At 44.0% G+C, this 23,159-nt stretch overlaps 1 protein-coding gene across 2 annotated transcripts in view; it reads left to right on the forward strand.

The window, feature by feature from the left end:
- The first annotated feature begins 248 nt into the window (after nt 1-248).
- NAA15 (N(alpha)-acetyltransferase 15, NatA auxiliary subunit) overlaps nt 249-23,159 on the forward strand; it is a 180,636-nt gene continuing 157,725 nt past the window's right edge. The window contains exon 1 of one of the 2 annotated variants that reach the window (XM_029595406.1): nt 249-689. In XM_029595406.1, the coding sequence (XP_029451266.1) occupies nt 636-689 (54 nt within the window). In that variant the 5' untranslated portion in view covers nt 249-635. The remainder of the gene's footprint in view (nt 690-23,159) is intronic. The other variant, XM_029595321.1, reaches the window with a different exon arrangement.

Consider the following 23,159-nt stretch of genomic DNA (forward strand, 5'->3'; position numbering starts at 1 on the left):
TTTTAAATAACCCTTATCTCTTTTGAATTGATGACGGTCTTCCAGTTGGCTTTAAAAAAACCAAAACAAAACATCTTTGAGGGACTTTACAGTTAGATCCTGGGGTTTTCTCCACCTTGGCGCCACGCAGAGAAATTAAATTAAATTAGGATGCCCCAATCAAAGATGGCGCCCATAGACGCTGAGGCGGTCATGTGGGCAACACTTTTGCCAAAGATTTCTGCTCCTCCCTCCCTTTCGCACCAAGGCCTGGGCGGAAGCGAAGAGGTCGCGCGCAGGCGCAGTAGAGGCGGTGACCCGGGAGGAGAAGCCCCTGCTTCGCGGCCATTTTGGCTGGCACTGTCGGTCTGCTCAGTGACCACGTGAACTGCCGACAGAGGCCCCCCGAGAGAAAAGCACGAAAGAGCTGGGGGAGAGGGGAACAGGGGAGGGAAGGCCGCCGTCCTTAACGCGCCGCACACGGGGGTCGCCGAGGCCCCGGACAAGCTGTCTCGTGCCGCGGGAGACGGAGTGCGAGAGAGCGCGCCAGGCCAAGCACCGTGCGGGAAAACGCTGCCCCCAAAAAAACCGGGAGTAGACGAGAAAGAAGCGCGGACACCGGCCGAGGGAGGGGAGCCGCTGCACAGGAGGAGGAGATGCCGACCGTCAGCCTCCCGCCCAAGGAGAACGCGCTCTTCAAGCGGATCCTGGTGAGAGCGAGGCCCGGGGAGGGTGGGGGGGGACCGGCGGCTCCTCTGTGACTCCCTCACCGGGAACTGGCCTTCCCCGCACCGCATCCCCACTGTCTCCCACTATCACACTCCCTCTCCCGGACGAGGAGGAGCTGCCCTCTAGCAGTACGCCCTCCCGGCACACTCTTTTTCCATTGTCACTCACCATCAGATCCTCCTGATATACTCCTCCTCCCGGGGGAGCTGTCACTATCACCCCTTCCCGTTATACTCTCTCTCATGTGAAGGGGGAAGCTGTCACCTACCATCATACACTCTTGTCATATTTCCGCTCCCGGGTGGGGGGTACCTGTCACCTAATGTCACTTTCTCCTATCATAATCTCTCTCTCCCAAGTGGGGGAGGGAAGCTGTCACTTCCTCCTATTGCAAGCTCTCTCCCGGGAGAGGGCTTGTGATAGGAGGGAAGGGGAACTGACACCCGCCGTCACACCCTTCCATCACACTTTCTCTCCTGAAGGGCGAGGGGTGCTCTGTCACACACACCCAACACAGTCCCTATCCCGGGTGGAGTGGGGCGCTTTCACCCATTGTCACATCCTCCCATCACACTTTCTCTCCCGTCACAGCCCCTTTCTTGGGGCCCTTTGTACTCTCCCTCCCTAGTGCTCTGACCTGCCACCATTCGTTGTCACGCTGCCCCCTAATCATTATGGAGGTTGTCACCCACTTTAATTTCAACCTTGGCTGTTGCCCACAATCACATTTCCTTTCCCTTAGGACTGTCAGTGGGTTGTACTTCTTTCCTCCCCACCCCCCCCCCAATGGGGTTGTTTTCCACGTTCACACACAACTCATCCTTCAGGGAGCTGTCTCAAACAGGCAAGCACAGCCTGATCACAGGGCTATCACTCTCTCTCTCTCTCTCAAATCTATTGCCTTCTGTCACTGTTGTGCATTGAGGACTCTGGTGTCCTGTGGCAAACTGACACATGTTTCTGTCTTTCCAAGTGAGGATACTACTGAAGAAATAGCCATATGAACATTTCAGTAGCATAAGTGTGGTAGTTATTATGGTTGACAAATCAAGTCATGCATACCCTTAGATCTGCCAAGTGACCCAGTTTGTAAAAGGAGATTCCAAGCCAAGTATGGTTTTCTTGATATCTCTCATTCATTTTGGTACTTGTAGTAACGACATCAAATGTAAGAAACAGGTCTACCATTACTGCAGTACATTTAACTGGAAGTTCATAAACCAGGAAGGGGGCTAGAAATCAACTTCCAGAAACTGGGTCACTTGTCAGCTTTGCGGATAGACGAGCACACCTTGCTGCATTATACTGGACCCCAGCTGCTCATTCCAGGCACAAATCACTGAGACATGTACCAAGAATTTATCTCAGCCACACCCACGCACGATTGTCACATACTTGTGACTCTTCACACACTCACCCGTTTAGGCAGAGCTGCCAAGTTACCTAGTTTGAGGAGGGAATCTTTTTGGTCGGGCCTAGTTTTGAACATACATAAAGCATGCTGATATTTGTAGACCCTCATACTTTCCATTGAATTGAGCACTGCAGGCCCCATAAGGCCTGATTGGAGTTGTCAGAAATCCAGGAGTAATGAAAAAAATCCCCTTCCTGAAACTGGGTACGTTGGCAGCTCTGTTTCTGGTGCTTTGACGCTTATGCATGCTCTTTGACATGGATTCTGGGCTTACTGTCACAGGATAGACTCCTGCATCTCAATAGTATTGCACCAGAATGCACTAAATTTGAAATGGAGGCCCTGAGAGTCCATCACAGATATTGGCAAACCCTGAGTCACTGACACCCCCAACCCCTGCCAACTTCGCTGACGTTCCTAAACACATGTGCCTCAATCTCACACACCCTCAACCTTACACATATGCATGAACTTTTCACAAATGCACATGGTGTTCCAGCATACATAAGATCTCATAGAGACACCTTTTCATATATAGCTCTGGCAACAAAATGGCTTCAGTTAGCATCCTGCCGACCGGGTGCCATTATAATCCACACTATATGTTGGGATTTTATACCCCTCCTTTCCTGCCTCACCCTCAGTGTGGAGCTGAAACTTGCAGGGGATGTGACAAGTTTTTATACACACAGCCTGGCCATTTGTTTTATGTCTTTCTCCACATAGGCAGCCAGTGTTATGACGTTTACAGTTTAGCTGTTTTGTGTATGTAGTTATGATGACTGACTGTATTTCACCAGCCTTGCATGTAATTTTGCTTCCCTGCTTTGGGTTTATTGTAGTTGTGGATGTTGTATGATGACGGTGTACAGTTGTCTTTGGGATCTCTTTGGAGGAAGGGGGACAGAATTTCACGTAACTGCATTTTGTAGTTCGCTGCATATTTTCTCTGTCCCCTTTTTAGTAATGAAAGAGGGGCTTGTTTTGCAGATATGTTTGACCCACCTTTTATCAACTTTTCAGTGGAATTTCATTTTAAATAGAGTTTTCAGTCCTCTCCTTTTAACATGCATTTATTTTTGTAATTGAAAAAAGCATGGCTGCAGTGATGGAAGGAACTACTCCTTTTTGGAAGGTGCACATCTTGCATCCTTTGGGTTATGAGGCCTCCAATGGGGTAGACAGAGGAGTAAGAGAAGGAAATGTCTTTCAACGGAGAAAGGCAGAGCAGTAACAGAATATAAGAAAGCCTGGGATAAGCTCAGGAGGAAGTGAGGATGATAAAGCTTGAGATAGGTTAGGCTTTGCTGTATTGAATTAGGTGAGACTGTGGCCTTTCTGTCCTCATTTTCTACCTTTCCAAGGGAGGGTACTTTTGACATTGCTAAAAAAAAAAAAAAAAAGAGGGTTGAGCATTTTTAGTGGTGTAAGCTTAGAATTTGTAAGAGTTTACTTTTATTGACGCACATGAGGGGGAGGTGACCTTAAAATAAGGGAGGAGTGGGACATGAGCTGAAACATGGTTTGAGCATGATCACAAGTTTGCGTGAGTAAATTTTCTGCTTCGTAAAGTGAATCATATTGTATTATTCTGTGTTTGTGTGTAGAACGTTGAGTTGCAATTCAGTCTTTTTGTATGAATATTCCTGTAGAAGGGAGCACGTATGGAGCTAGATATATCTAAAAAAAAAAGGATTAAAGAGAGATCATTGTGTAAAATGCACATGGGAGAATGTGGCATTTGTTGGGACACATGGCTTCCAGGATACTTTTTAAAAAACTTTGCATGTCTTGCTCGAATTGGTCAGCTGGTATTTCGCTATCCACTTTCAGCCAGAAAAATGAATGTAATCTTTGCTTTTTTTGGAGCTCATTTGAGGAGCAGTGGGGTTTGTGGTGGAAGATGTTACTGAGATAAGTTTATTTATTTTTTTTAACTGCCTTTATTATTCTTGCCTCCTGGTTTAGAGGACACATCTGGGCTGTTAGCAGGGGTCCTAATATATTGTCAGGATGGTTTGAGCATTGAATGTACAGCTTGGGGAATGACTGTTTCTAAGCACTAAAGGAGAACTGCTGCTGCCTTGGACTGTAATCTTATGTTTCTTGGTAAGCAGCTGGCCCATGTATTACTTATATAGTGCTGCTAATGTGTGTAGTGCTGTATAAAGTAACCCTAGAAACAGCGAGTAATGCAAGTCATGCAGGTACTGTTCAGATTATGTTTTATATATGTGATTATCATGCTGTTTTTGTTTGTGTTAGAATTTATGATGTATTTTGCATGTGTGTTTAGAACAATAATTTGCTTAGCATGGTGTTGGCTGATATAGGCAGATGATAGATATTTTAAATAAATAAAATAAATACTGTCTCTAAGAAGTCCCTTCCCCAAAGAGTTGACAGTCCTTAAGTAGGAGGCAGGGTTGACTTTACTATAATTTTAAGTTAATTAAAAAATGTAATTTAAATAATCTGGACTAAAAGAAAAAAATCCAGTTGTTTCTACTCTATTTTAACTGAAATTTGGGAAAACACAAGGTAGGGATTTTTTATTTTATTTTATTGTACTTTTTAAATTGAAATGCTGTGCTGTATCACTCTTTCTCTGATCAGCAGTGCGTAACATGGTAAAGTCAGTGGCTCATGAGAGGTGGTTCTCAGAGTGGACGCCGGCATCACAAAGGCCTTCTAGAATATGACAGATACTGATTGTAGGGCCCGTCCACATCTCCTGCTCAGCTTTATACTTAATTATATTTAGTTATATTTTCTGTGCTTGCCCTATGCGTTCTTCAGCTCCAGTACTGTCCTTGTGTGCACAGGGAGGCCGTTCCGTGTGGAAAAAGTGAAGGGGTCTGAATACCTTCCGAATGCACTGTATTTCCTTAGATTATACCTCAGTCTTCCCCTTTCACCCTCATGGCATGATCTCGTTGAAAGAGGTCCTCCTCTTGTGCGTTTATTCTTTGGTCGTATTTAAATGTCTTATTATATGCCTCCTTTCCTTCAGGGTATACATGTTAAGATCTTTGTCTGTCTCATGCTCCTCCTCATTTATTTTTTGGTGAGGACCATGTTAGTCGCTGACCCCTGAACTAACCACAGCCAGTTTATATCCCTTTGAAGGCGGAGTGTCCAGAATCATACACAGTTCTTCCAAATTAGATCTCATCAGATACAGTACCTTCTTTTTTTTTTCCTGCTGGTTATTCCTCTCCTTGTGCATCCAAGCGTCCTTTTGGATTTTGCTGTTGCCTGTCCACGTGTCTGGCCACATTAAGATCATCGGGTATGATCATCCTCAGATCCTGCTCTTGTTTTGTGCACAGAAGAACTTCACCCCTTGTACTGCTGCCTTGGGTTTTTGCAACCCAAAAGCATGAAGCTACATTTTTTTTTTTATCATTGAATCTTATTTATTTAGGGCTTTTTTATACCGACATTCATGATACCAATCATATCATATCGGTTTACAAGAATCAATGGTGCAATAACATTAACATCAACATGAACAATAGGCGAAAGTGATAAAAGTTACAATAAAATAGGGGCACTCGAACTGGGAGGAGGAAGAGCCAGAGGCATGGGTAACTCAGAGAAAATAATATCTGGTCATGTACTCAGGACTGAATACTATCAGTTATATAAATAAGATCATATACACAGGACTGTCATAAAATCGTATATTCATGACTAAATAGTGTAGGGTCATAGAACTCGGAACTGACTAATATAGAGTCAGAAGCCATGTCAGGTTTGGGATACATTAGTTGCCAGACTCTAGGCTTCTTCTCAAGCTTCACTAGGTCCTCCTCCTGATTTCCAGGGTGTGACAGATTTTGATGCCATCTGCAAAAAGTCAAACCATTTCTGATTTCCCTTCCTTAATATCTCTCGAAAATGTTCAACAGAACAAGACTGAGGACTGATCTCTGTGGCAAACACTGACAGTTGCTATCAAACTGAAACAGCAGCAGAAGTAATTAAACATCTTAACGCAAAAATAAGTCTTGAAGGTGGCCAAAACATTACACGGTGACTGTGTACTAGATCCAGGGTTTATTTTCGGTGGTTTTCGGGTGAGGGAAGTGGATTGCATAGCTAACCTTTGACTGTGGTGGTCTTGAGTGATAAATAAAAGCTTTGAGTGTGTGTGCACTCGGCTGTTTTATTAAGACATTTGGTTGTCCAGAGTTCTGGTAGCCGCCTTAGCCCTGCAAAAACTGGGTTCTCTGAAGGTTGTGGATACTTTTTATTGGGCCAACAGGAGAATTGGTCAATGATATATGTGAGCTTTTGAGATCATGTTCTCACTTTAGATGTGATCACAAAGTATAACAAAAACAGAAAAGTGTTTTTTGTTTTTTTTTTAACATCACTTTACTACGCAATAAGCCTTTGAAAAGAGATGGCTGCAGTATACAAATTGACATGGAATAGAAAATTGTAGGGCTTCAGTCCCGTTCAAAGGATATTGTACCTGGTTATTCTTGTACCCCAAGTGTAGCAATGTCCACAGTATCTCTCACTTGCTCTCCCCATCCCATTTGCTTAGGGTGTCCGTATCCCTCTGTAGAAAGAACAGAGCAGCATGTTTGCAGCATGACATAGTTTGTTTATTTATTTTAAATCTTTTGTATACCGCTTATACAAAGAGATCTAGGCGGTTTGCATAATGTAAACAATTAAAAACATAAAGTAACAAATGCTCAAAGGTTTACATTTAAAATACATAACATAAGAAGAGTATCAATTGGAGTGTGATGTATTGAATGCAATGGACCATAGATGGGTTTTTAATTTGTTTTTTCTGAATTCTTTGGGGTTGGTCAGGAGTCTTAAGCTATTCTGTAAAAATAGCAATCTAGCTGCTTAATTATTGTTTTCCAAATCGTTGTTGATAAAAATAAATAATGGTGGTATTTCAGTTGATTCTGAGATGCAGTTTTAAGATTTTACATAGGTCTTATTGTGATACCTCTAAAGCTTTTTGTATGGGCATATTGGACTCTGATATCTGTGTGAAATGCAAGAAAGTCAAAGGCACCTTAATTCACAACCTTATGCTCTGTGTTTGATTTATATGATTTCTGGAATGTTTTTTGTCAGCTCTTCCAAATATTCTTATTGTACATCCTCCCTTTAGAAGTAAAGTGTTATTGTTAGGGTCTACTGTTTGGTTAGATTCAGTATCTAAAGGTTTCCAAAAAGGTATTCAGACTGCTATTTTGATGGCTAAACCTTTACATTTTGAATTTTTGGGTGAATGATACCACAACATTATAGGTGTCAATTTTTGATGGATACGATGCAGGTGGGGAGGTTGGATGCTATTTTTATGCAAAGGACATTTGCCAAAGATTATGGAAATGCCTTGAATAACCAGCCATATTTTTTAAAGAAAAATTGTGACAAGCTAGATATTCTCCTACTTGGAATTAATGTTGTTTGGTTATCTCAATGCTTGGTGTGTTTGAGTATGAATGGTTGTCCTGTGATGTATGTTTACAAAAAAAGTGGATGCATCGGAGGTATAAGCAAATATGTAATGTATATTCCTCATCATCCTGGAGATCGGGCCAGATTAAGTGTTTGCTACTGTGAGTCTCTCTTCCTCTTCCCTTACTACCTTTTTTTTTTAATTTTTGAACCTCTTAAAAGGGAAGTGTTATCTTTTTCTCTTCAAGGGAAATATAGGCATTTCCTGCCCCGATTGCCCTGGTTTGGTGGGGGATAAGAACAGCCACTTTTACTGACTGCCCCCTGCTTGATCAAGGTCTCCATGGGGAAAATGGCCTGAGAGACTTTTGCCCCAGGAGCCTGCTTCCTCTGCCTTTCCTGCTGTCTTCTGAAGGCAGAGAACTGCTCATGCCTTATATAAGGAGGGATGTCAGTTAAAACATTCTGCTCTCTGCCTCCATCTGTTGGTGGGGGGGGGGGGGGGGATGAATCTGCGGCTTTTGGCAGTGACTCAACCAAACGTTCCAGCTGTTCTAGGAGCACCCCCTATCATGTCAAGTACAAGGGATGGAATGTGGGAGGAAATGTAATTGATGCAGTGATTGCCGCATCGTGCGTGTAGACAGCTCCTTGATGCAGGGATTGCTGCGTCGTGCGTGTAGATGGCTCCTTGATGCAGGGATTGCTGCGTCGTGCGTGTAGATGGCTCCTTTTGCAGTATCTGTGACGGTGGTGAGACAAACGCAGTACTGGTGAGGGATTGGCCCGCGGGCAGAGCAGTTACTACAGAACTTAAGGGCCCATTGGAAGAAGGATTCCCCGCGTTGCCGGAACAGGCACATCTTTCCAGGCACTCCTCAGCTGCTTCAGATGTGTTCCTGGGAGACCCCTCAGCAGGCATGGGGAGTGAAGGTAGCAGGAGCTTTACTTTTAAATTTATGAAGGTAACGCACAAGGGCCTTTTGCAGACTAAAGTCCAGGAAGAGTCAGGAGGTAAAAGCAGATAATGCTTCATGAGTGGTTGTGCCCCAGCAGCTTGAGAAGCCAAAACTCCAGCTAGATCAGTTTTTACCTCCTGGAGGAGGGCTCCTTGTTAAGTGAGGAGGACTTAGAATCGCTAGAAGATTCATAGGGTGGACAGGAGGAAGGGGAAGTAGTAGAACAGAGCAGATGCAGCAGTCAGGCTGTTTATAGAGGTGAGGGACTGGAGCAGCTGATTGCTAGAGTAACTGAAAGAAGATCAACTCTGGCAAAAGAGGACCCAATACGAACGGATATACAGACACACCCCTAAGTATTTCCAGTCTGTGCAGCTCTAATGGAAATGCTGGGACTTGAATGGGAATGCCCAGATGCAATGTTTAAATGCAGAAGGTCTGTGGGAAAAATTATACCCACTGCAGGCAGCAACAACAGGTGGACACAGCGGTGGCAGCAGTCACTGTGAGAACCACAATTCTGGTCAAAGGGAGAGCACTTATGAAAGACCCACAGGATAGCAAGTTGGAGTCCGCTTTAAGTAGCTAGCCTTTCACTTCAGGCAGCCATTTCGGAGGATATGTAGCAAGGGCACTGCTCAGATGGATGCAGCAGTCCCTTTGGGGAGAGGACCCAGAGGCATCACAATCCAGCAGCTTACATATGGCTTCTAGAGTCCACAGCGGCCTTTGTAGCAGACACCTTGTATGATTTGTTCAGGGCTTCGGCCAAACAAATGTCAATGACTACATTGGCCAGGAGACTACTGTGGTTGAAAAATTGGGCAACAAATTCAGCATCTAAGGGTAGATTTAAGCAGACTCGCATTTGAAGGCAAACTGCTCTTTGGGGAAGAGCTAGAGAAGTTGGTCAGAAGCCGGGAATCAAAGCCAAAGAGCCAACTGGAAGATAAGGGCAGGGCTAGATTTAAGGAAGCTGGAAGGGCCCGGCCAAAGGACTATAGGCAGTACAGGCCAGGTAGGTTGCTAGGATGGGCACATGCTGACTCTTGCTAATCATTCCCTTATCCTCCTCGTGCACAGCCATCTTTTTTGTAATGTCAGGTTCCAAGCTTCACGTTATTTAAGCTAAATGTACCAGACAACAGCAATGTGTTTTATATAATCGGGAATTCAAAACCATCTACAGGGTCTTGGTGAGGATACGTATTAAGTTCAAAACAAGATGCAAATTCTCCTTGAGTGTGGATCATAGCGCATACATGTCCAATAACTGTTCTAAGTATCTTCAGTTCAAACTCATCTCAACCCGGAAAAGAGCCATATCTCTTGGAAGCCCAGATCTCTGGAACTCTCTACCAATTGACTCGAGAACACAACATAACTTAAAAACCTTCAAAAAAAGAACTAAAAACTTGAATGTTTTCAAAAGCATACCAAATCTCCTAATGTCACCAATTACAAAATGACTTTATCAGAGGAACATAAATCGCACCAGAATGACTCTTAGAACATAAACAAGATTGATTAAAGAAAAAAAACATGATTTAATATGTTATATAATTGTGTTAATCGATCCTTGTGTAAACCTGGGTGATCCCACGAAAGAATATATACGAGAGAGACTAAAAAACGTCACATTAACTAATATATGCCTATACGTTTATATAAATCGATCCTTTGTAAACCATTGGCTTGGTGAATTGATCCTTTGTAAACCGTTGTGTTGGCGATCCTGAACGACGGTATATAAAACTCAAAAGATAAATAAATAAATAATCTCAGACAGTTCACATCAGAAAGTGTAACACTTCCAGTCAGCATGCATACATACATATGTATTAACACATGCGGGCTCTGCAGTGGTTCAGTTAGCCTTCCAGTGCTTAACGGTTTCTAGGTCAAGACGGAGGGTGCTCCAGGTCAGGAGCTGGAAAAAGTGCTAAGTAGCCATCAAGTTGCTGGGAGCCATTTTCCTATTGTAAGCAACCCTATCTATCTTTTTCTCTCTAGTGCTGGGTCCAGCCTAGTTCCTTGGGAATGTGGGGTCTCTGGCTCTGCGAACAGATTCAGTATGAGATCTCCTCATTTGTATCAGCTTGTTTTCATTAGTGCTGTCCAGTTGCTCAGTGGGCAAAGCCAGCTGGTCAGGCCCCCCAGCTCCAGACCCAGCAACAGCCGGTCCCAACATGTAATGATGTCCAGCTTATCCTTGACATTGACTTTAGGCTTAAGAGATTTATAGTTGCCTGGTTCTGATTTAGATCCCATTTGATTATAAAACTAAGTGCCTTTTGCTAGTCCTAAAACAGATATTGCTCTGACTTTTATTTGTTTGTTTAAAAATTTATATCCTGCCTATGTAAAATACTAAGTGGGTTACAAAGGAACACAAATAACCAGTAATATAAATCAAACGATAATGGTTTAAATATAACAAAGTAAATAGAACATAAAAACATCAGAGACGTTGAGTACATTATTCAAATAAAATCAATAGCTACAATAATTACATTATAAACAAAAACACTAAAAAAGAATTCAAGAACAAAAGCAAATCATTAATATAGATAACTTATTTATTTATTTTATTTTATTTAATTTCTTTTACTATACCGATGCTCAAGACTAGGTCTTATCGTACCGGTTTACAATGTAACTGAGGAGAAACCAATTAACATCAAGGTAGAAAGTAAAGTTACATTAAACAGGGAGCGTAAAACCTGGGCAATGGAAGACAGTACAGAATTTAAACTAAGAAACAATTAGAGAGAGATAAATATATAATCAACAAAAACTATAAGATACATAAACATAGATTTATCCTAGGCAGTTATTAGCATGGTAGTGGGAGAAGGAAAGGGTGAGGTTGGGTGGGGGGGAAGGGGAGAGGGAAAAGAGGGGGGGGGTAGGGATTAAGGAGGGGTGGGAGAATGAGAGACAGTGATGGTTGAGGAGATCCTTCAGCGGTAGGCTTCTGCGAACAGCCAGATTTTCAATTTCTTTCTGAATGTTGAATGGCATTGTTCTTGGCGTAAGTCTTGGGGAAGTGAATTCCAATGTAGTGGACCTGCTGTTGAAAGAGCTCGCTTGTGAATAGAGTTGTGGACAGATGATTTGTTGGGGGGGGCCTTGAGCGAACCTTTGTAGGCAGTTCTGATCGGTCTTGCTGAAGTATGTAATTCGAGTGGGAAGGTGAGTTGGAGAGTGGATTGCTGGTAGACGGATTTGTGGATGATGGTGAGAGCCTTGAAAAGTATTCTATATTGGATTATATATTATATTGGATTATATATTATAAATAAATAAATAAAATGTGCTAGATAACCTTACTGAAGACCAGTTGAAAAAGGTAAGCTTTTAACAGCTTTCTGAATCTTACAGCAGAAGTTTGTTTTTAATTCCCCAAGTATGTTTTGTTTTTAATTCCAGAGGCAAGGACCAGAAAAAAGCCTCTCTCGATTCAGCAAGCCTTACTTGATGAACTGATGGAATTTCCAGGAAGATTTGGGAGGCAGATCTTAAATTTCTCACCGGTTGATATGTTTTTGTTTTTTTTAAATAGAATTAAAATGTACCAGAGCTAAACCACGAATACACTTAAAAATGAGTAAAATAACTTGAAACTTGACTCTCCAGCTTTTCGGCAGCCAGTGTGAACATTCCAAAACAGGAGTGATTTGTTCATAAATACTACCCTTGGGGTTAACTGCTGCTGCATCTTGAATGAGCTGCAATGCTTTTAAAGTTGATTGTGGCAATCCAGTATACAACGAATTGCAGTAATCTATAGTGCACTACAGTTTGCAGATCACATTGAGTTTGCAGATCACACCGAAGTTAAAAATAAATAAAAACAAGATCATGAAAGTGGATTATAAGATAATTAAAAGCCATGATCTTGTAACCAGCTTATTGCTTATGGTACCTCTGGATGAATATCCTCTCATCTTGTTAGTTGTACATAGCCTAATATTTACTCCTAGGTTATGCAAACCTTGTGCCTAATGTGTATGTCTAATACCTTGCTGGCTTATCTTCTTAAAGCTTCAGAGCAGGCGTCGCCAAACCATGGCGAGCGGACGAGATCTGGCCTGGCCCGCCGACCTTCATTTAAAAACACATCTGGCCTCACGTGGTCCAGCCAGGCGCATCAGGGCCCGATGACACTTGTGAGCCTTTGTGGCTCAAACAAATCTTCTCCGGTTTTCAAAGTGGCAGTGGGGGGGTGGGCTTTACCCATGGCACTTTGCGTTCTGGTCTTGCCCCTGTTTATTTTTTTTATTCTCTTCCATGTGGCAGGCCCTGCAGATTCTGGCTGTGTGGCCTACCTCTGAAGGAACGCGGGCCTGGGTGAGCAGCAGCGGGAGCTTCCCCGTGGCTCCCGCAGCGGTGAAAGCCTGCGCTTGTGTTCCCGCCGCGCTCCTCAGTTCTGGCCTGAACGTTGACACTGCAGCAGGAAGCACCTGCTTCCCCACCTCCCCAGTAGCTCTGGGTCCCTGACTGTAGCGTGGCGCTGCCTCGTCCATGCTGGCCCCCCAAGTCGCGTCCTGTGGTAGGAGGCAACCGGCCAACCTCCTGCCGTTCTCGTCCTGCCAGCTTCACGCCTCTTTTAGCAGCTGCTCCGGCTTCCTGCATCTAGCTGGCTTAGCTCAGCAGCTCCCAGTAGCAGGGTCAAGGCTTGCAGTACCCCTCTCATGCTGGTGCAATGACGGCCCTCCTCAGGCCAGTTGGTCCTGGCCCCTTGCATTGGCATCAAACCGAGCATCCCCCAAGAGGCATGGCTGCCTCCAAGGTCAATTAAAAAAAAAAATCTTTAATTTTCTTTATCTTTCTTTTATCCTGTTCAAAATCAGAGGAGGATCTCCATGGCCCACTCATAAGAAGCAGGCCACAGATGCAGAGAGAAGGCTTGAGAGGGTCACGAAGCCCAAGGCTGTTAATGCTGCAGCCTCCGCCAGCAGGAAAAGAAGCTGTGTGCCAGGGGAAGGAGGGGAGTGAGAGGAGATAGGAGGGGAGTGAGGAAAAGAGTGGAGGTGAGGCAGGAAATGAGATGGGAGGGGGAGGGAGTGAGGAAAAGATTGGGGGTGAGGCAAGAAATGAGTGAGAGCAAGAGTGTATAGGGGGGGTGTGTGAGAGGGGGAGAGCGTGCCAGAGACGCACCTCCCTGCCATTCACCCATCCTCATTCCTCCAGGCGACAGACGATGAGGAAGGGGTCCTGGGGGTGTATCGGGGTTTCTAACTTCCTAGAAGGTGTGTTGGGTTTTTTTTACTGACACCCTATTTGCCATAAATCTGTGGGAACCCTGCTCCTTCCCTGCACCCCCCCCAGCTCCGCACTCATCGAAACTGCAAAGGACCCCTCCCCTTCACCTGGCCCTCTCCAGGATTTGAAATATCACACGTGGCCCTTCTCTTCTTTAAAACGTTTGGAGACCCCTGCTTCGGTGTAAATAACGCAGCAAAAAAAGCCATCCTGGACTTCTGATTTGGCCCTAACCCCCTAGCAGTCATATTTTCCACACTTTTCCTAAAGCGGCCTAGAACATCCCCTGCCATCCCTTGTTATTAATCTGCTTAATCTTTTGGAATCGGTCGTTTCTCATATTCATGTTAGCTCATCTGATTCTTTTGCATTCTCTCTTCCCCTTTTGTAATTTTAAAGGCTTCTCCTAGTTTAGATCTTTTTTTGGTTTCTTGATGGTACCTGCTAGGATTTACGTCTTTGTTCTCCTATTTATTTTCCATTCTTGGAAACGCTGTCAGATGTGTTTTAAATGACTTTCTTTACGCCCGTGACTCTTCCAGTGAATGGCTTACGGTTAGTGTAGCCAGAAATCTGTGTATAAGTGATCGGCTGTTGTAGAATTTAGTGTCCTGCCTTTTTCTCGCCGCTTTCTGCTTTTGTCCTCGGATGCTGCAGGGTGGAAGCTATTCTCCCCATGTGCAGTGAGATCTGTGCGCCTTTCACACGAGCCCTTCCTTGTTTGTAAGGGCCACGTGCAAAACTGCCCCTCATCCGTTGGGGTGGTTCTCTGCTCTGCACCTTTTTGGTGTCCTTGTTCCTGGTCAGTCTGAGTAATCCAGCTTCCAATTATTGTTACTTGGCTGCTCTTCCTATCTTGTGAAGTAATTTTAGTTTTCTCAAATGGTGGGTGGTTTTTTAAAACATGCCAACTATTTGTCTTAATTTTTAGTTCATAACGTCCACCCCTCATGTGTTTCTCCTCGAATAACCTTCCCTGAGGACGGGATGTAATTCTGGTCTGCTCTAGGTAGGTCCCTCCCCTCTTCCTTGGGCATGTAATATTTTCTAACCAATGTACAATTTGAGTCATTACCTTTAGTTATCTGCTTCATTTGCATTGGGCTATCTTTTTTTTTTTTTGCTGTCTTGCTGAAACCCTCCCGTGCTCCTTCCTAGAGCAATCAGGCCTGCTTTTTATTCAGATGTATTCTGATAAAGACTGGCATTGATTACGGATAGCACACAGAATTGAGACCCATCTTTTTTTTTTTTTTAATCCATTAATTTGCTTCTGCTGCTTTGTACTTCCAGCTTGGTTGAAAGCAGGACTGGAATCTGGTGCTGAGAGCCATTAATTGCAACAACTACCTGGCGACTTCCCCCTTGTTTTCTATCCCCAGCCAGGGTATCGAGCTTGGTCACTGCAGACACCAGAGCACCTTCCGGGAGCCCTGAATCTTGCTGTTAAGCAGTGACCAGAGCTGCTTTCCTCTCTCTCGCCCCCTCCTCCTCCCTCCACCCCACCAAGACTGTGAGCGTTACCTCTGCTGCACTCCCAGCCTCAGCTAACCCAGAGAGTGCAGTGATGATTTTTGTTTTTAAATGGATGGTACAAAAATCACAGCCTGTAGTGATGATTGTGATCTTTCAGTTACCAAAATATTAAAGGGGGGGAGTGCATCAGTAAGCTTTCATGGTAGAACCAATTGCTTTCTCTTGCTTGCAAAGTTAGGAACATTTAAGTGAGCAGTTTAGCAAATTGTGCACCCACATCTGACTTCTATTAAACCTGGCTTGAACTGTTTTGCATTTAGATACGCGATGGTACTTAAGGGTTCATAGTGAGCTTGTGCCCTACCCTGACCTTTACCTCTTCAGTGGTAGCTTAAGAAAGACTGTCCCGGATATCTTACAGGGAGTGTGAAAAGCAGAAGGGAAGATAAGAGTCCCAGTCGCCTCCCATTAGGGACAGAAGCCTAGTGCTTCCAAGAGGCTACTAAGGTGGGATTAGGGAAAGAGGGGTGGGAGTTTATCATATTTACACTTTACGCCTAAGAATCTGCATCTGTGCCTGTTGTGTGACTGATCAAGTGCAAGTTGCTGTTTAGATGTCCCTATTTAGATAGATTTCTTTCCTGCTAGCGATTTTCTGTAAAAACGGTGTCATTCATTGTATATAACCTGGCTGGTTGCTTCCCTCTGTGCTCAGCTCGTAGAGTTAAGTGAGCCAGCTACAAGGCAAGTAGCTCAAACCAACTATGAAGGATTTAGGCGAGATGAGTACGGGTCTCTCATTCTCTCTGCACCTTCACTCTTGAAGTTGTCCTGTCAGTACTAAGTAGTCCCTCTCTCTCTCTTATTAAAAGGGATTGCTTATGGGTCTCCATTTAAGAAAACAGAAGTAACAATTTAATAAAACTGGGGTGTTTCTGCCAGCAGGTGGATTTTTAGATTCTGTCGGTGGGAATGGCCCGCTCAGAGCCGCTAATAATGCAGTTGGTACAGTGTGTTTCATGAGTTCATAATTCCAGCACTCTTGGGAGCTTACAGAATACTAATATTATTAAAAATAGCATATCAAAAACAGAAATAAGAGAGATGTAAATAGAGGTTCCCTTTCCTGTTCTTTCTCTGGCCTATAAGAAACGAGATCCCTGGATGGCAATAGAGCAGTGATGAGATTTCGTTTGTTACTTAGTTCAGTGCTAACCGGTTTAGTGTTAGTGTTCCTGAGACCCGATTGCTGCGCACTCATAACCCGGGCTCCCTTATTACACCGCACATGGAAACCAGGCCCCAGTGTCACTTCTAGTGATGCAGATAACCAAGGAAGCAGCCTCCGTGAAGGTTACCTTGCTGTTTTCTTTGCAGGTGGGTTTCTTTGGTGTTGACGTTGCTGGTAAACTTTCTTTATCACGTGGCGGCTGTGGTGTGTGTAGTTTTAGATGTGTTCTCAGTGTGCTTATTCCTTGGCTTTTGCTTCCTACCTGAAAGCGATCAGCAGCTGCTGTTCCAGAGTTCAGACCGGAGCTGCTCCCTACTTCAGAAAAACTATATTTACCAAGTGTCCGGCAGTGCTTCCGGAGCACACCTGCCAGAGTAGTGCGTCCTTTCTGAATTTAAGGCAGTTTTGCTTCACGTGACATTTTTGGCGTCTTAGCAGATGTCATTTAGCCGAGTCTGCACACCAGCGTCCAGTCTAGGTGATCAGGCCGATGCAGAAAGGTGCGTTCATCCGAACGCACGGGTTTACCTGCTCTTGAGTGCACATTTTGTGAGCGTAGGCCTTACTGCCAATGCAGCAAGGAGTTTTACGTTCACAAAATGAGCGTTCAGAGAGGTGCGCTGGCTGAGCGCGCGTTTTCTTAATGCTAGAAACTTTACTGCTGGTCAGAGGTGGAGTAAAGTTTCTAATGATGGATCCGCCGCTGGGGCTTCTCCCCCTGTCCATGAGGACAAGTGGCAGAAGCTTGATAGTGCGTTTTTATTTATTTAATTTTTTTAAGTCTAGCCGTGGCCAGCTAAGAGCACAGCAGAAGGTCTCCTATACACTCTCTCCCATTCAGCCCCTCCCTGTGCTGACCACACAGTTTAACTTCCAATGCATTAGCATAACATTAGCTTACTGTGTCGGGAGTTAAAACATTTTTTAACCTGTGCACTGAAATTCAGCACACAGGATCTTAACACACAGGTTATTGCCTTGGGCTGTGAGTTTGTTGTGGCTGGTACCAGCTACTCTGGGGGAATTTAAAATTCTGCGCAAAAAAACCTTAATATTCTGCAAACTTTATATTGGTTAAAATACCACAATTTACATGACAGTCTTTAAATAATTACATTTTAAATTAATACAGAAAAGTTATTACTTATGCAGAATCTTAAATATTTTGTTTTCCCTAGAAATTCACTGTAAGTGTGTCCCACTCTCTCTCCCTACTCCCCTGGCCACTTTGCCCTCTCAGGCCCCAATTCCTCCACCTGCCAGTATCTCTCCCCTCCACCTCTAGGCTCAACCCCTTCCACTCTATTGCAGTCCCAGAGTTTGACCCCGTTCTCAGTATTGCCCCTCACACACAGGCTCCCTCTGTCCCTCCCTCTCTCACACACATGCTCCCTTTCTCTAGTACACACACACATCCCCTCATACAGGCTCCCTCTCTCTTGCATGCACACTCTCACAAGCTCCTTTCTCTCTCACGCATTCATCCTCACACAGGCTACCTATGTGTGTCTCTCATGCACTCCTTCACACAGGCTCTCTCTCTCAGATACACAATCCCTTCACAAAGGCTAGCACCCTCGCATACACATGAGCTCCCAATCTCTCACACACACACACTCCTTCACAATCTCCTTATATAGGCTCCCGCACTCAAACACCCCCTGCTCTCTCTCACACCTCCCCTGCTTACCCTCCTTGGTCTCTCTCACACTCCCCTGCTCTCTCACACCCTCCTGCACACCCCCCTGCTCTCTCACCTCCTCCCTCCCCTCCTCTGTCATCCTCCCCTCCTCTCACACCTCCCTCCCCTCCTCACACACACTTACCTCTCTCTACATACATTCATGCTCACTGGGGCCTTCATCTTTGCCGTGAGTGGAGTGTGTCCCGAGGCACCCGGGGGCCTTCAAATTTGCCGCGAATGGTGCGCACGCTCCGTTTGCATCATGCCAGGGGCCTTCATCTTCACCGTGAACGGTGCACTCTGTTTGCGGCATGCCAGGGTCTCCTCTGCCATTTTCTGCGCAGAATTTGGTGGGAGGGGGAAATTCTGTGCAAATTTTGTGCTCCGCAGTAGCGCAGAATTCCCCCAGGACTTAGTACCAGCTTGAGCTTCCAGAGTACTCCCTTGGAAAATGTCAGCTTTGTTGAGTTTTATATAGGGAGAATGCAGCAATTTTAAAACTTGAGCCCTCTCCATGCCTAAGAGATTTGTGTCTCTGTAAATTGTACCGCTTATAAGGAAATAGCTATCAGGCTGCTAATTCTCTACTTAGCCAAAGGATAAGTGCTCTGTTAAGAACATGCCATACTGGGTCAGACCAAGGGTCCATCAAGCCCAACATCCTAACAGTGGCCAATCCAGGCCATAACAACCTGGCAAGTACCCAAAAACTAAGTCTATTCCATGTTACCGTTGCTAGTAATAGCAGTGACTATTTTCTAAGTCAATCTAATTAATAGCAGGTAATGGACTTCTGCTCCAAGAACTTATCCAATTCTTTTTTTAAACACAGCTACACCAACTGCACTAACCACATCCTCTGGCAACAAATTCCAGAGTTTAATTGTGCATTGAGTGAAAAAGAACTTTCTCCGATTAGTTTTAAATGTGCCACATGCTAACTTCATGGAGTGCCCCTAGTCTTTCTATTATCCAAAAGAGTAAATAACCAACTCACATCTACCCGTTCTAGACCTCTCATGATTTTAAACTCCTCTATCATATCCCCCCTCAGCCATCTCTTCTCCAAGCTGAAAAGTCCTAACCTCCTTAGTCTTTCCTCATAGGGGAGCTGTTCCATTCCCTTTATCATTTTGGTCGCCCTTCTCTGTACCTTCTCCATCATAACTATATCTTTTTTTAGATGCGGTGACCAGAATTGTACACAGTATTCAAGGTGCGGTCTCACCATGGAGCGATACAGAGGCATTATGACATTTTCCGTTCTTTTTTTTTTTATAATTTTATTGAGAACAGTAACAAGAAAAACTTGTAACAAGATTATAACTACTAGAGGTATACAAAGTAGTAGCTGACACACAAACTCAAATCACTCACCAAATAGAATCAGAATCAGATCATAATACTGTCTCTATCTCGTACCTCCTTTTCCCAACCCTCCCACCCCCTTCCTCCCACCCATCACTATAGAGGAAACGCATTGACTTACTCCCAGATCTATCCGTCCCTCGCTCCCGATCTGAGTTCCCAAGCAGGGTCATGCAAAGAATGTCATATCAGCCCCCCTGCAACTACACTTGACTGCCCAGCAGCATTGGCCTCAAAGCATAAAAGAAATAAGAAAGTATAACAAGTGGAGGGTACAGTCTAATCGCAATAGTGCCTCTCAAATGGTCCCTTCCACCCTTGCTATGCTTCTGATCAGGGGAGACCACATTCTATAAAATTTGGGTAGGGTAGCTCGTCTTAAGGTCGTCTGTTTCTCCATGTAATGTATTTGTCTCAGTTTTCTGCATAACTGGGATAAGTTTGGAGATTCTGGAGTTTTCTACTGGGCAGCGATCAGCAGTCGGGCAGCTGTCATAAGGAATAGAAATATTTTTTGCCTCTCATCGTCAAAATCCTGATGGTTGAGCCCTAGAAGCCTCTGCCTGAAAAGGAAACCGAGCTCCCAACACTACGTCTGCTAGTTGTTGGCATGAGCTCCAGAACTGTTGTATTTTATTTATTTATTTTTATATACCGGTGTTCGATTTTACATATCACATCGGTTTACATATGCCAGAATGAGCCTATTTGGGAACACCGCCTCCAATAGAGGGGGGGATCGCCCCGGTAGCCATTTTGCCACTCTCGATGGAGAATGGTGCCACCAATAAAAGAGTTTATAGTGATTTTCCATCATGGACGCTGACATCGAAAAGCGTTCGAAAACACTCCTCCCATTTGTACCTGCTCCACTGGATTCCCAAATCCCGTTCCCATGCCACTAAGTGTGCAGCACTCTGCTCTTCTTTATTGATAAGCAATTGATAGACCTTAGAGATACCCTTCTGTAATCAACCTGCCAAAAGGCAATATCCTTCGAAGGGTGAGCGAGGGTATTTTAGATCCTGACGAGGTCCCTGGGTACCCATAAAATGTCTTATTTGCGCATAAGCTAAGAAATCCTCATTTAATAAATGGAACGTAGTTTGAAGATCCCCAAAGGGAACCATCCTCCAGCACCACAGTTGACCTAGGTGAGTTAACCCCCAGGCTTCCCATCTCCATAAAGTGAGATTCCTCTGCCCCATAGTAAATTCTCTAAGATATCGAATATAGGACAATGCGGAATATTGCTTCGTACCAATTAGTTTAGATTTCCAGCGTTTCCAGATGGTAAGCATTGTTTGGAGGCTAGGGGGAAAGGAATCCAATTCCAGGACAATTGCCAATACAAGGCGTGGAGTGGGGTTCCGCCAACAAAGGTTTGTTCTTTCAGTACCCACTGCTTAGGAGAGCCCAGGTCATGACTGTCTATTACAAATTTCAATTGAGAGGCCACATAATGGAGTAAGTAGGGCAAACCCAGTCCCTCACCCTTCTGGACTATATAGCATCTGCCGTGATACCCGCGGGGGCCGTCTATGCCAGCGAAAGGCAAACAGTTTACGTTGAAGTGGCCTCAGCTCTCCTGCCGGAGGTAGGCAGGATAGTACCTGAAAGAGGTAGCCTATTTTAGGCAGCAAATTCATTTTAATTGCTGCCATCCTGCCAAACCAGGAGAACCGAAGTCGCTCCCACCTGTCGAGGTCTCCCATCAGGGAGCAGATTAGGGGCCTATAATTCTGTTACATTAACTGATTGAGATCTAAACTTTAACTCCAAGATAACGAATGGGGCCAGATGTCCAGCGAAATGGAAATTCTCGCTTGCCTGTTCTCAATAGCCCATCTGAGAAGTGCACCGGGAGAATCTCTGACTTTTCGGGGTTAATCCAGAACCTAGATAACTGGCCATATTGCTCTATCATAAACAATATTTTCTGTTTTATTCACCATTCCCTTTCTAATAATTCCCAACATTCTGTTTGCTTTTTTGACTGCTGCAGCACACTGAGCCGACGATTTCAACGTGTTATCCACTATGACAACTAGATCTCTTTCTTGGGTGGTAGCTCCTAATATGGAACCTAACATTGTGTAACTATAACATGGGTTATTTTTCCCTATATGCATCACCTTGCACTTATCCACATTTAAATTTCATCTGCTATGTGGATGCCCAGTTTTCCAGTCTCAGAAGGTCTTCCTGCAATTTATCACAATCTGTTTGTGATTTAACTACTCTGAACAGTTTGTATCATCTGCAAATTTGATTACCTCACTTGTCGTATTTCTTTCCAGATCATTTATAAATATATTGAAAAGTACCTGTCCCAATACAGATCCCTGAGGCACTCCACTGCCCACTCCCTTCTACTGAGAAAATTGTCCATTTAATCCTACTCTCTGTTTCCTGTCTTTTAGCCAGTTTGCAATCCACGAAAGGACATCCCCACCTATCCAATGACTTTTTACTTTTCCTAGAAGCCTCTCATGAGGAACTTTGTCAAACGCCTTCTGAAAATCCAAATACACTACATCTACTGGTTCACCTTTATCCACATGTTTATTAACTCCTTCAAAAAAGTGAAGCATATTTGTGAGGCAAGACTTGCCTTGGGTAAAGCCATGCTGACTTTGTTCCATTAAACCATGTCTTTCTATATGTTCTGTGATTTTGATGTTTAGAACACTTTCCACTATTTTTCCTGGCACCGAAGTCGGGCTAACCGGTCTGTAGTTTCCTGGATCGCCCCTGGAGCCCTTTTTAAATATTGGGGTTACATTGGCCACCCTCCAGTCTTCAGGTGCAATGGATGATTTTAATGGTAGGTTACAAATTTTTACTAATAGGTCTGATATTTCATTTTTCAGTTCCTTCAGAACTCTGGGGTGTATACCATCCGGTCCAGGTGATTTACTACTCTTCAGTTTGTCAATCAGGCCTACCACATCTTCTAGGTTCACTGTGATTTGGTTCAGTCCATCTGAATCATTACCCATGAAAACCTTCTCTGGAATGGGTATCTCCCTAATATCTTCTTCAGTAAACACCGAAGCAAACAAATCATTTAATCTTTCCACGATGACCTTATCTTCTCTAAGTGTCCCTTTTAACCCCTCGATCATCTAACGGTTCAACTAACTCACTCACAGACTTTCTGCTTCTGATATTTTAAAAAAGTTTTTATTGTGAGTTTTTGCCTCTAAGGCCACCAACTTTTCAAATTCTCTCTTAGCCTGTCTTATCAATGTCTTACATTTAGCTTGCTAACGCTTATGCTTTATCCTATTTTCTTCTGTTGGATCCTTCTTCCAATTTTTGAATGAAGATCTTTTGGCTAAAATAGCTTCTTTCACCTCCCCTTTTAACCATGCCGGTAATCGTTTTGCCTTCTTTCCACCTTTCTTAATGTGTGGAATACATCTGGACTGTGCTTCTAGGATGGTATTTTTTTTTAACAGTGACCACGCCTCTTGCACACTTTCTACCTTTGTAACTGCTCCTTTCATTTTTTTTCTAACAGTTTTTCTCATTTTATCAAAGTTTCCCTTTTGAAAGTTCAGCACGAGAGCCGTGGATTTGCATACTGTCCCCCTTCCAGTCATT

Source organism: Rhinatrema bivittatum, chromosome 1 (genome assembly GCF_901001135.1).
Source record: "Rhinatrema bivittatum chromosome 1, aRhiBiv1.1, whole genome shotgun sequence".
Classification (NCBI taxonomy): Eukaryota; Metazoa; Chordata; class Amphibia; order Gymnophiona; family Rhinatrematidae; genus Rhinatrema; species Rhinatrema bivittatum.